Here is a 14519-nt window from a genome sequence, read left to right on the forward strand (position 1 = left end):
CTGGCACAAGCTAAAATATAAACTCTGTACAACTCGATCAATTCAAGATCTTCCTCAACTTGGCCCCAGCCTACGTTTTCAGCACTATTTCATACATTTATATGTTCCTGTCAAATGAAACTCTTTGCTTTTCTCTTCTCTTGTACTGCCTTTATTCCCTTAATCCCATTCTCCCCACCCCCTGTGTTTTGTACTCTCCCCAAATTCTACTGTAATTCTTTCTCCTGACTGAAAGGTCTACCCATCTCAGGTGCCATATCTTCCTTGAAGCTTCTCCTTGAAGATCACTCCGTTTCAAAATCTCTCTTTTCCCTCGATTTGACCTCTGTCGCACACGATTCTGACTTCTATTACAGTTATTTGTGCATGTTGTATCCCTCCCTAGGGGGAAAAATTACTAGGAATTCACAAAGGGATTTCATTAACTGAAATAAGCATTTCCTGATTGGATATCATGATTCCAATCTCAGAATCTCCCCAATAGATACAAGGGGTCAGAGTAATTCATGGGAATAGCAAAGGGTAATGAAAAAAAAAAGGCAGGTGGGTTATTTTTGGTATTATGGTCCCATCCTTTAGTTGAAAGCCAGTGTATCATCCAGTTATGGGGTTTTGGAATAGAAGCTTTTGGGTTGAATAGGAAAGGATATTTTTGAAATTTTGATCAAAACATCTGTAAGACATTACTGGGACTGGCATTAAGAACAGATTGGTTCTCTCTGGGTATTTTCACCTTTCAGTATCCTCAAGCTTTTCAGTCAGTGTGGAATTGGAATGTCATAGTTCTAGTCAGATACATCCACATGTGTCTTATTGTAAGCTCCTTGAGGGCTGGAATTTTTCTTCTTTATATATCTCTAATGCCAAATATTAAAGAGGACCTTAATGTTTATTGAATTGATTAAATACTCTTTCATATACTATTAGGCATGGAAAGGATTTAGGTCACCTACGTGCCACTTATACCTTGAAGAATTATGCTATATATTCAAAAACATGGAGAATCAACTTTTTTTTTTAAAGATCCTTCAGAAAAGAGATCTGAGTCTTCCTGGTATCATGTAGGTTATACTTAATAAGACTACCTTATAGCTATTCAGTATTCAGAATAGGATCTACAAATATCAGAACCAATTGCCTTTTGGTATATCAAGTAGTGTTATCTCTCATCTCAAGTTTTCTTTGAGCAGGAGCTCTTAACTTTTGGAATCTGTGAACCTACCATGGAGAAATTTCAGGGGATCCATGAACTTGGACAGGAAAAAAAAAATCACATTTTTATTTTCTCTGATTTTTAACAAATTCAGCATTTCTTTTTAATTTTAATTATTTATTATTTATTATTCATTCATTCATTATTTATTATTTATTTATTATATTATTTGTATATTATATAGATTATTATTATTATTATTATTATTTATTATTTATTTTTTTATTTTGAGGAGCCCATAGGCTTCACTGGACTACCAAATGGTTACCTGACCAAAAAAAAAAAAGGTAAGGACTCTGTCATTGTCTAGATCTCTCCTGTTCCCATCACTAATACACTTATATGTGTACACATATCCCCCCATTAGAATATAAGGTCCTTAAGAATAGGGACTGTTATGTATTCCCAGAACCTAGCACAGTCCCTGGCAAAAAGTGGATGTTCAGTAAATGGTGAAAATGAATTGCTGGAAATGTAGATTAAAACTGAATCCTGAGGAGGAAATATGCATAAATTTGATGTTACACACCCACTGAAGTGTTAAAGCTTGATGCTATTGAGAATCAAATAGTGATTTACTTTATTTAGATCTGGTTAGCTGGGGTTTGGTAAATGTGAGGAAACCACTGAGCTCAGAGTCTATGACCTGGGAACAAAGGAGAAAGAGCATAGGAAATGACCTGAGTGTATCATTCTTTCCTAATTGAAATGAGAAGGAAGGCTGAAGCTTTGAATACAGTGCCCCCTAAAACTTGAGGGCAAGGGCAGGTGACCTAGGAAGCACTTAAAAAAAAAAAAGGAAAAAACATTTCTGAAGTTGAGAAATGATCCAGGTTGGGACATTCTGCCTAGGTCACTGTAAGGGTAGGAGGTCCCTGTCCCAACTTCTCACCTAAACAAAAATAGTGGCAAAGCCTCACAAGCTAAATTTAGTTGTTCATATAATGGTAGAGACAGAGAAAGTGTTTCTTCGAAGTGATCCATCATTTGCATAAAGGCCTCTGTCCCTGGATGTTCATGGAGAGGAACACATATTAAAAATATCCCTTCTCTTTTAAACCCGTGACTTTTTCCTCAGTTACGTGGACATTTTGGGCAAAAGGCATTTCTTTCTCTTTCCTACTCAAATAATTACCTCAATTGTCCACTTTGCTCCAGGGACTATGAAAGTCAACATTTGCTATTACCTACATGAAATCTTTCCTTATTCTAGTCCCAGCCCCTGGCAGCTCCCTAGATTACCATATATTATTTATTATTATTATTATTATATGTACATGTATGTTTCAATATAATGTTAGCTCTTTGAGGACAGAGGATGTTTCATTTTTGATCTTTTGTACCCCCCAGAATTCAGTACAGTGTCTTGTATACAGTAGGAGTTTAATATATTCTTGTTGTTTGATTAGATGAAAACTCCAGGACATTTTTGGAATAAAGCCCTCCAATCAAAGTGGGAGGTAAGGGCTATGCTGCTTCATCCCCTTTCAGGAAGGACTGGTGCAACATCAATGTCATGGGAATTGGTCAAAACCATATTCCCAAGTGGCTGCTGCCTTTCTTCCTCTCCAGAACAGCTAACAATGCAGCCCACCTCTTTAGCTGCTGTACTCCCCAAGCCAAAAAATATTTTAAATTCCTCCAGATCATTGGCCAATTAGGAGATCAATATTTAGTGTTTATTTTTACATTTAATTTCAGAGACTTATTGTAGTTCCAACTCTTAAAACCAATATGAATCAGCCCAAAGCGAACAAAAATATTCTGTGGCTTTCTAGAATGACGAAGATGTTATGTGAAGGAGAAACAGAGAAACCAGCGTGGATCAGGTTCTTCCGGATACATTTCTGTTTTATGGCAGCATCAAGAGAAGTGCTGTTACTTTAAAAACAAGGATCAGAGACAGCTCTTACAGGAGTACTGAGTCGCCCTGGCAGTGAGAATTAAGTTTGCTTTCCTGTTGCGCTACAGTGACACCTTGTGCCTGAGAGGGGAAATAATTGCTACTTAGGTGGAAAACAGCCTCAGAAAACCCAGCCTTAGGGGATGTAGAAAGGGGAGCAGGGTATAAAATTTCAGACACAAGTGGCCTTTATCCCTTTACTTTGTGCCCAGCCACATTTTACTGGGTTTATTGCCAGCCCAGCCCAGCTTCATCTACTCTGAACCAAAGGATCAACACTTTGGCTGGGCCAGGATGGATTTCATTAAATAAATATTTATTAAATGCCTACCTATTCTGTGCCCGGACCCCAAAGTGTGCTTGGGGATGTTTGTTAATAATTTTGTTATAGTTTTTATTTGTTTAGGCCTAGATGTAGATAAATAGGGCCAAGCCACTTAAATTCCTCGCTTTGTCTCTGGTCCTCCCTTGACCAGTGGCAGCCTCTTCTAGCCCCTCCAAGCCTTCTTGTTTTCAAGCCCTGAGACAGTGGAGACTACAGATATAGTTGGAACCATGGATATCTTAAAGTATTGATTTTAGTTTGAAATCAGGAAGATTTCCTGGCCCTTAAATCTGTTCCTAGCTGAAACTGGCTGCTTAAAGAGGTAGTGAATTCCCCACTTATGGAGATTTTCTAGCCAAGGCTGAATGATCACATATCTAGAATAAGGTAGAATGGATTTCGGGCATGTGTTACAAGACTCAGTGATTCCATAATTATATGAAGTAGAATGAAAGATGTCATCTCTTTGTAAATAAATTTCAGGCAATAGCAAACAAAGAGGAGATTTTTTTAAAAGGAGGTAAACTGATTGATTTATACTGATATCTAGAAAATATACTAATGAACTTTGGAGTTAAGTCTACTTTAGTCTTTTAAGAGTCTGATGAGATAGAGTATCTGAGTGAAGTCTTTTGCTCTCCCTATTGTCCAAATTCCTTTAATCCTAATGCACAGATTCTTTGAGTTAGAGCCATCTGGGATCTTAAAGGCCACTGAGTACAACTTTTTCACATTATAGGTCAGGAAACTGAGGCATAGAGTAAATGCCTTGTTGAGGGACACACAGAGAGAAGTTTCTGAGATGGGATTTGAACCTGGAGCTTCCTGATTCCTCGTGCACTATCATATTCACTATGCCAGGCTGCCTCTTAAATTGCATCAAACTCCATCCCATATGGGGGACTTCAATTTGAAGTACTCTAGACTGGTCCCTATGTCTGAAGCAGGATGCGAGATACTAAGTACGGCCACTTGAGAATATATCAGTTTCCGCTATCACTAAAGTATTTTCAGAGCAGCAATGAACTGTATGTTTAGACTGGTCTCTAACACTCCTCAGTACTGAATCAGCAAAGTGGAAGGGAAGAAGGAAGGATGTAACTGGCTTTCATTATCCTTCCTGGGTTCCCTGCTGCCGGGTGGCCAGTCTGCCCTTACATCAGTCAATGAGAGTATAGAAAGAGGAAAAGGGCATGGCCTCCTCCCCATACAGTAAATTCCACATTTCTCTGTGCCCTATTAACTATTTCAGGGATGTCTTTAGTGCATAATTCTTATGTACAGTAATGCTCCCTGTCACGTCATACCTCTTCTGTGAGACTCCCAGATGCCAAAAACCTTGAGCCTGTTTTCAGTATGGCCTCTTTTCCGAGTCATTAATCTTGGCTTCAGTTTCTCCTTCCAACTCTAAAAATCTTATGACGTCTTCAGGATAACAATATTAGTCTTAAACAATGGGGAGGCTACATTATAAAATCAAGTTGCTAGGAAAAAAGTAGACTGGTATCTCTCTGGGGAAATGTTAAACATTTCCCCTGAATACTGTACCCCCAGGGAAACTAGAATCTCCCATTAATTATCCAAGAAATAACTGTCCAAGTCCTTTTTTCCCCTGTCTTCTCTTATCCTTTTGGATAATTTACAATTCCTTAGTACCTTAAACCAGAGAGCAAGGCAGAAAGGGAGAAGCTTCTAAGTAGCTCAAATCTTGCTAAGTGCAGAATAGAACTAATGTTTGCAAGTTCTTCTTTCTAATCCTGGCTCCCAACAGAGTAAAATGTATTTGCTATTCTGACTTCTGTTCATTGAGCAACTCCAGAGTTCTCAAGGACTGTTCTGCTTGTCCTGTATCCCCAAAACAGCCATTAAGCAACTTCAAGGAAATCATCATGTTCAACCTGGAAATTCATTGCTAGTTAGTCCTCATAGAAGACAATGATTTGAGGTCTGACTGGGATTTAAGTAATGTAAAATGAGATCAGTTTATTGCAGAAATATGTTTACTACAAAACTTGGTCATGTGAATTTATCTGAAGCAGATAAAATTAAAACACCTTTTTATTTCAAGAAATATTGCTTCTAGACTTTCCTGAAGCCAGAATTGTTCTATAAAAGTATCACAGATTATTATACAAGATTTAAAAACACAGTAGGTTTCCTAATGACGGGAGATCTATTTACAAATAGCATCATTCATGACCATAAATACTTTTGTTCTGTCATTCAGCCAATGACACATACATCAGATATGTAACAGTTAGTTTTTTTTTTTTAACATATTTACAAAGTCTATGATAACAACAGTTTTTTAAAATTAAAGATTCAACTAAAAGAAACTGAATCTTAAAAAAAAGAACCTTAAAAACAAAGCAGATTTTTTTTTTTTGCTTTAGTTCTTGAGCTGTGTAAAACAAAACAGAAGACCAGTACGCTAAACAAAATAACAGATAGGAAACTTTTCAGAAGAGGTTGGGTATGGTGGTGAAGAAAATGAATGAGGTAATTCTCTTGTTGGCATGTGAAAATCTACAGTGGGAGAATAATAGGAATTCAAGAGCATAGAGTTTCAAAGGCAATTAATTGAGCATGGTACTTTAAAAAATGTCAGTATTTGGTGAAGCTCATAAAAATGAAAATAAAACAAAATACTATGAAATTAAACTCATGGTGCATGTGTGTTGCATGTGTGTGTTAAAATCAGGAAACATTCATGAGCTTATTTTATTGAACAGATTTTCTGTCATATAACTCATCTCTTAACTCCCTTATTCATGTCAATAAAACAAACCTTTCTAAATGAAGAAAAGTCTTTTATAAGATGTCTTCAAGAATATACTCAAATTTAGACATTTTAAGGATGTGATAAATACTTTGATACCTTCCCTTAAATGGAGGGAACAGCCAATTTTCATCCTTTGTTTTATAAAATCTCTGAATACTCTTAGCCACCATGTCCTGCTATTCAATTTTATCAAGTCAAAGTGGAAACATGCAATATTTTTCTGGCAAAACAGTATTAAAGCAATATACTTTTCATTTGCAATCCATCCTGTATCTCTTTCCTGTGACCCTATGGTATGATATCACAATGCGCAAAAAGTAAGGCAAAGAAAAGCATGTAAAATAATGAAGAAATGACACAGGGAATAAGGATCTCAAAGTGCAATATTGTTTTACTCTGACCTGTGACATTAAGAAATTCCAGTGGTTAAAAATCATTGATCAGAAACACATTATGTAGGCAGTGCGAGTATACTAAGACATTCATTGATGATGACAACTTTTGGAAGCTATGCAACTCAAATTCTTGGCATCTTGATTTAATAACTTTTCATGGTGTGTTTTTATGACCTTCAAAGGGTAATACTGTTTTAACACCCAAAAAACCTCTTTCTCTACTTGTGGAAAATCAAGAATTAAAAAAAATATATATGTTTTAGTGGGTCTGTGACACAAACATACATACATGTACTAATTACAACCACAAACATGTAGCTCTAAAAAGCTTGGAATGTGTGTTGACATGATTGCCTTTATTAGTTTGCTAATAAAATTTTTAAAAATACTGTGTATAAGTTTACGATTTCAACTAATTAGAGGGCAGTGGGGAGGAACCACTGCCTTCTAGGTTTTGCAAATTCTCCCTTGTATGATTATCCTCGGTGGTGTTCAAAGTTGTCTCCATTTTGCTGGATCCAATTGGCTGATCAACATTGGATGTGTTTGTGACCCGATGAATTGATGATCCATCAGAGCTCACAAGAAGATACACCTGATCTTCAAATATATCCTCTTTCTGGTCATTGTCTTGGTGTGATTCTTTCTGATGACTGCTAATGGGCTGTAGAATATTTGTTGACTGCAGCTCTGTTAAACCATTGCCACTGAAATCCATTTCAAAGCTATCTAATTCTTTATCCCCCATCCATTTTTCAGTATGACGATATTTCCAGTGTTCGGAATTCCAATGACTCATCTCAGGAATATCATTATTCCATTCAAGTTTCCTCTCTTGATTTAATGGTGTTGGATTCAAATCCAGGGTTCCCAAGTCTAGTGGTGCAATCAGCAGCCACTCTTCTGCCTCCATACTGCTTATGTCTTCATCTGACTCAGTGGAGGTCATTTCCTCTAGAACAGGTGGTATAGATGATGGGTTCAAGAACCCATATTTTAAAGCGGTTTTAGTGTCGTTTGTGTTATTTTGCTCATAGTGACTGTTCAGCAGTGCAAACACTCTATCTACATCCTTCAAGTAATTAGTCCAGTCAACCAGACTCAGTTTATAGTTGTATCTGTATTCATAAGAACTTTCATTTACACTGTATAAATCTTCCAGTCCTTGCCAGTTGATATCTTCAGTGAAGTTTGGCAGCTTAGCCTTCCCATCCATCCCATAACTGTCCTCTGTGAAAATACAAGCAAGCTTGTGAAGACTTACATTGAAGAAAACAGTTTCAACCCATTCATACCTGCAATTTATTATTATATTTCCAAAGCACTACATTAAAAATAGATCTTTAGCAAGTCTCTCCCCAACAGAGTTGGTATGGAAGCAATAGTTTTAGTTTCTAAAAGTGATTGGGCAAAAGACCCAACCTGGAAAAAAAGGGGGTAGGGAGAAATCTCTGTTAATTGGAAGCACAGTGTAATGGAAAGAACACTGGATTAGAAGTGAGAATTCTCAGCTCTGCTATTCTCTATTATGAACTTGGGCAAGTCACCAAAATTTTTTATGACATGGTTTCCTAACCTTTCAAATGAATAAAATAATACCTGCCCAACCTAACAGGGTTGCTGGTAAGATCAAATGAGCTGATTATGAAAAGTGACATGAAAAATGATAAAGTAGTCAATACAGGTAATTATTATTATTATTATTATTATATCTCAGAACTTTATAAGAACAAAAACCAAACCAGAATTTAAATGAACACTTCACACCAACTACTTGAATATACTTAGTTCATCATATTTTTAACCCTAAAGAGCTCTCTCTCTCTTTGAATGGTTATCATGGTTTATTAAAAAATATATACTTTCTTCATTCTGATTGTTCTTAGTCTCCTTCCTCCTTGCTATTGGCGCGTCATCACAGCCAACTATTTTAGTGCTGTAGATAAAAATAAACAGAAAACAAAGAAACCAAAAATCATCCACCAGAGCCAGTTAGAAAAACAGGCTCAAGGCTGATAATGCTGAGGTATCCAGAGAGCCTAGTCACTGAGGGATGTTCATTTCATTACTCTAGTCAGGTTATCCAGGGATGAAAAAAGGAACTAAGAGTCTTTGCATCTCAGTATCCCAGGTGTCATGGGCCAAATTATGGCCCAGCCCAAAACACCAGTGTAATCTATTCTCCTGTCATTAGCCTTCAATGTCAATTTTGCCCCCATCACTTCCGAGAAAACAAAGGGAAGGCAGCTAGGGCTCCCCGCTAGAACAGCAATAAAATACAATAAGAAAAAGAAATGATCCATTTTAACTGCAATAGTGTTTATTTTTTTCTTTGCTTCTTCCTTTCTATTTTTCTCTTTCCTCTCAGATCCCAATGAATATGAGAAACTAAAAAGCCAATGATTGCCTTTTGGTTTGAGTCAGTCTATAGCTGACTATCATTGAACAGCATGATGTCCTTTCTGCTAGGCCAAGTCATGGTTCTTACTCAGGAAGGTACCATTGGGGTTGGGGAATTATTTCCCTTTTTGAAGCCAATGTCAACTAAAAGAAAGAAACATTATATTGTAATGTATGAAGCAAACAAATTATAGTTCTGGAAAGTGAAATTTATAAGAGGAAGACATTTTTGCAAGGAATTAAAAAAAGGTAAATCCCATAACATCACTAATTTCTAAGGAAGGCTTTTTTTTTTTTTTTTGCTATGCTGGAAGTTTTGCATTGTCAGTCCCTTTTTACTTAGTCTGTACTTCCTTTCATTTCCCTTTCTTCTTTTTTCCTTCCTGTATTTTCTGTCTTTTTCTTAGCTGGCTTTTTCTGTCTTTTTCTCTGTCTGATTCTTTCTCCCATTATCCCAAATCTTATTGGCAAGTAGTTTGACACAATAAATCCTTGTTGAATCATGAGAATTCATCCATATTTACTCATGCTTCTGAAGCCATTTCCCCTGTGGGACAAGAGCCAAAGGTGCAAAAAAAAAAAAAAGAGAGAGAGAGAGAGAGAGAGACTCTAATTATGGCTTCTGCAAGAAAGCTCATATCCAGCACTGAACAAAACTGATTCAGTAAAGCTGTAGTTATCTGCCACAAATGAGGAATGCATTCTTGCACACAACACATTTTTCTAAAGAATCCAAGCTCAATTTTTTATGTGGCAGACCCTTCATTTTAACTATTTCAGATGGCAATCTTTCCAAAATGTAATCTGTGCTTTCCTGCACATATTTTGCTGAAAATCATTTAATCTTTTCTTCATTACAAATGTCAGGGATTTTATTCTGCTGCAGTGAGTACAGCAAGGACCTTAGGTGTTCCTAACGTGTCTCATTGCTGTTTGCCGTATTTTTAAGAGCTGACCTATGATTGTTATGCCTTTGTAGTACCATGATTCCTCGCGTTGCAGAACTCATCTAGCTGCCTATCCCTTTCCTCCCCGTTACTGGATCTCCTGTTCGTCCCTGTCATGGGTGTCAATTTGCCATCTCCACTGGGGTTTCTAGCTGCTACTGACTCTGAACTAGCTCTTAATATTGCTAACTTTTTCCACCACTCTCTTCTCCACTTTTTCTTTTTCTCCTTTTTCATCTTATCTAATTATCCTGCTTTTTTCTTCATGATTCTTGAGTTTTGTGATGTGTGGCTTGGCTTTATAGCTGGCCAACAAGAACCTTCCTTTACTTCAATTCAACAAATCAAACAATCACAACATCAAGTTGAGTTTTGGGGGCTTTTCAGATATTTTCATCACTGCTAACTGCTCAAAGCATTGCTTATTCACTGTGTGAGCTGCCTTCAATTAAAAAAAAATTCCTTTGAGGTTCAATGCTGGCTGGATGATTGATATTCTCACAAGAACAACCTCCAAATAACTGAAGCATTACAGTATTAAAATGTTCTCCCATCTCAAAGTTCATTAACACGTCGAAACTGAACTTTATAGGGGGGCTGTCATCGTAGGAAGGTTGAATATATATAGCAAATGATGACCTTTAACCTTGAATAGAGGTGCAGACAGTAGGAAACAAGCTAACTGGGCATTTACAAGGTCTTGTAACAGGTTATATTTCCTTTATCTACTTCTAGTTGAAATGATAACACTAGATTTAAAATAGATTTTTGCAATAGTTTACAGATTAAAAGTGATGAAATAGCAAATGCAACCAAAAATAAACAAAAAATTTAGATGTTAGAAATAGGAGTTGTAATTTCTTATCAACAGTAAACATGAAGAATAAAACCTAACACACAACTTTTGTACTATGGCTAATGACCAGTTAGCAAAGTGTTTACTTTGAATTGTGCACCAAAAGTGAAGTGCTACTATAGATCTAAGGAGAGATTTGGAAATGAACTCTATTTTTGACATTTGTATTTATCTACTTAAAAGCATTATTTCTCTAAACTATTTTTCTTAGCATTGCAACAGTTTAAAGGTAAACGTCATCTTTCAATCATGGCAATCCTCCAGTGATCTCAGATGTTCCTAAATCAAAACACCAATATAACTGCAGTGTTCAAAAGACTCCATGCTTGAAAAACTTATTTTCCTGTCTCAACAAACATATACACACAATTCACAAGATAAATATGTGGTCATTTAATAACTGGCTAATGTTGATGAATGATGATAATAATGATGGTGATCAAATGGAAATTTTCTTTAATGTCTGGTCAAATAGTGACACAATTTTCTGGACTGGTTAAGATTTGTACTTAATTATTAAGGACAACGTCAGTTAAAATTTGTCTCTTTCTCACATTGTTTTTTTTTTCATCTAAAGCAGGGCTTCTTAAACTGGGATTCATGAATTTGATTTAAAATATATGTTGATAACTATATTTCAATACAATTGGTTTCCTTTGTAATTCTACGCATTTTATTTTCTGCATTTAAAACATTATTCTGAGAAGGAGGTCCAGAGGTTTTCTGAGACTGCCATGGCACCAAAAAGGTTAAAACACCTTGATCTAAGGCTTTGACATACATCTCACCATTGCAAATTTAAATAATAGCAATAATAATGATGATGATGATGATAACTGTATTAGCTAGCACTTTAAGGTTTGCAATGTATTTTAAATGAAGCGGGGGCAATCATAAGCAAAGGAACAGAAGCATAGTTTCTGAGGCTGTGACCTGCTGAGGAACACCATCTAAGAAGACAGCCTGGCACAGAGGGGTGCTATTTTGCTGCAAAATATGAGCTGAAGAGGCAACAGAGAGCTAAAGAGAGTGGCCCTGGCTACAAACCCAAGGGTGAAGCAGAAACAAAATGCAGGTAATTTCAGAGATACTCATAAACATGAACATCTCTGATAGCAGCTCTGACTTTAAAAGTGGAGGACAACAATGTTAATGTTCTTATGTAACATGGAAAAAGACAAAACAAAAATAAAACAAAAACCAACTAACTGAATAACTATATGCCTACATTCCCCCAATACAGGAGGGGGAGGAAGCTCTCAGTTTTAGCCAAATTTGTTTGCTAAAGCACTATCTGACCTGTGTCCTTTTTTTTTTTTTGTTTCTTTCCTAACTCAGGAATTCCCAGCCTGAGCTCTTATATCTTTCATCTGCATCAAATGTCAACTAAAGCAATGAATGAAAAAACCAAAATGAATTTGCTGAACTAGGGAATCAGCCTGCTTTGCCAGGGGCTTCTGGGTCACTGTTGAGGATAAAAACCAAATTGCTCCCCAAAAGAAAGAAGTCATACTTGGAAGGCTCTGGGCCTAGCAGGTCTAGCTCAATTAATTATGTTTTTCCCCACAAGGATTTACAGCCTTTCAAATGTCCTCAGCTTGATTTCTGCCACTTTTAAAAATCTTTGGCAATCTAATATTGTTTATTATTAGAAATACGCTCTAAAATGTTTTTAAAATTAAAGTCTGAAAGAATCATGATTACTTAACACTTCTTGTTCCATATGTACCTATCCAATAGGAAGAATGTTTACTTACACCTCCACAGTGAAGGAGGAAAAGAGAAATTAAATTAAAATTGTGGGAGTGCTTTTAAGTAATTTAAAACACAAAATTGGTAATTCTCAAATCTGTTTGCTTTTGTTGCAAATATTGCAAGATACCAAGCAAGATGCCATCAAACACAATATTTTAGTGTCCAACAAATTATCTCAGGAAATTAGACAAATGATCTACTTGACTATCTCTCTGATGACTCCACACTCCCTAGAAAACCTGTTAGCAATTTCCTTATCAAGGGACTTGGACTATAGGCCGATGGAGGCAGCATGGAATAGTGGAAGAGCCCTCGATTTGGGGGCCAGAAACCTGGGTTTCAGTTTCAATTCTGCCACTTTTGTCATATGACCACGGGCAAGTCCTGAGTTTCCTCATCTGTGTTGATGATAAACAAGAGCAAAATTGAACTATTAGTGATTCCTCCCAACTCCAAAAACTTTGTGATTCTATAGATTGTATATTACCCTTGAGTTGTCACTTTAGGGCCATTTTTGCTTAGAAATCTATTCCATGGCATATGCTTTACCACATGCCATCCCTGAATGCTATCACCACATATCAGTGAATGAAGACTTTATTCAAAGTTCATGGATGTATGGAGTGTATAAACACATAATTACTTTGGAGTTCCAACATATTTACTTCCTTTTTGGGTTCCTGTATTGGCAAGTATGTTGAAAACTCAATAGGGAGCATGATTTCATGCTCTAACACTATAATGAGATTGTTGAAGTGACCACACCACATGAGATCATTTCATTTAGCACATCATCACTGAAAGACAATGTCTAAGTACAACGCCATAAAAATGATTAATTTGATCAAGTCAGTAAAAAAAAAAAAGTAGTTAGGCGTTAGAGATGTATGAGCTAATTTAAAGCTTTGCATTTGAACAAACTACAACTTTGAGTCTGCTAATTGTCAAATAACTATTTCTCATTCCTTCTACCACAGGAATATCATGAGAAATGTACAAGAATGTAGAATAAAAATTCTTGAACTACCAAATAAAACCTGTCAGAAAATAACAGTGCAGCATAGTGGATAGAAAACTAGACTTGGAGTCAGGGAAACCTGGGTCCAAATCTCATCTCTGACATTTTCTAACTGCAAGATCATGGAAAAGCCACAACATGCCTAGGTCTCACTTTCCTCATCTTTAAAATAAGAGAATGGACTAAATGGTTTTTATTTCTATATCTATTTGTCACTTGTTATCTATCTATCTATCTATCTATCTATCTATCTATCTATCTATCTATCTATCTGTCTATTTCTACCTCTATTTATCTATTACTCTATTTTTCTCATCTTTCTAGCTTTTTTATTTCTATATCTATTTATCACTTGTTATCTATCTATCTGTCTGTCTGTCTATCCATCTACCTACCTATCTGTCTCTACATCTCTCACCTGTTATCTATATATATTCCATTTGTATCTGTATTTCTATCTCAATCAATCATCTATTTATCTATTTCTATATTACCTATTATTTATTTATCTATCTTTATCTATCATTAGTCCCTATCTATTTCTGTATTTATTACCTATCATCTATTTCTTTCTCTATCTAGCTATTATCTCCCTACATCTAGATCTACCATCTCTATCTCTGATCATCTCCATCTCTATATCTATTACCTATCATCTATTTTATCTCTATTTCTATCTCTACCACCTATCTTTCTATTTCAGATATATATTTATCTATATTTATAGCTGATAAATATCTATCTATTCCAAAAGTATACTGAGAAACTGCTTCCTCTTTGTTTTCTTTCTTTCTTTTCAGTTCTTCCAGTTGCCATTTAGTTTTTTCTAGTTGGAGCCATGGCTGCATTGGTTGTCTGGATTCAGTATCATAAAAGATGGCTGATTTTTATGAGTGTGAGTCCTATAACAACACAGATTACAACC

The 14519-nt window shown here is 36.0% G+C and overlaps 1 protein-coding gene across 6 annotated transcripts in view; it reads right to left on the bottom strand.

Moving 5' to 3' along the window:
* Window positions 1-5404: 5404 nt before the first annotated feature.
* The window catches only part of SULF1 (sulfatase 1), a 200995-nt gene continuing 191880 nt past the window's right edge, over window positions 5405-14519 (bottom strand). For 5 of the 6 annotated variants that reach the window (XM_021002089.2, XM_021002091.2, XM_078153361.1 and 2 more), the window contains one exon: window positions 7727-7848. In XM_021002089.2, coding sequence (XP_020857748.1) covers window positions 7818-7848 — 31 coding nt within the window. In that variant the 3' untranslated portion in view covers window positions 7727-7817. Of the gene's footprint in view, window positions 7849-14519 lie in introns of all 6 variants that reach the window. The other variant, XM_078153363.1, reaches the window with a different exon arrangement.

The sequence above is a fragment of the Phascolarctos cinereus genome, unplaced genomic scaffold (assembly GCF_003287225.1).
Source record: "Phascolarctos cinereus isolate Bilbo 61053 unplaced genomic scaffold, phaCin_HiC Scaffold_4;HRSCAF=312, whole genome shotgun sequence".
Classification (NCBI taxonomy): domain Eukaryota; kingdom Metazoa; phylum Chordata; class Mammalia; order Diprotodontia; family Phascolarctidae; genus Phascolarctos; species Phascolarctos cinereus.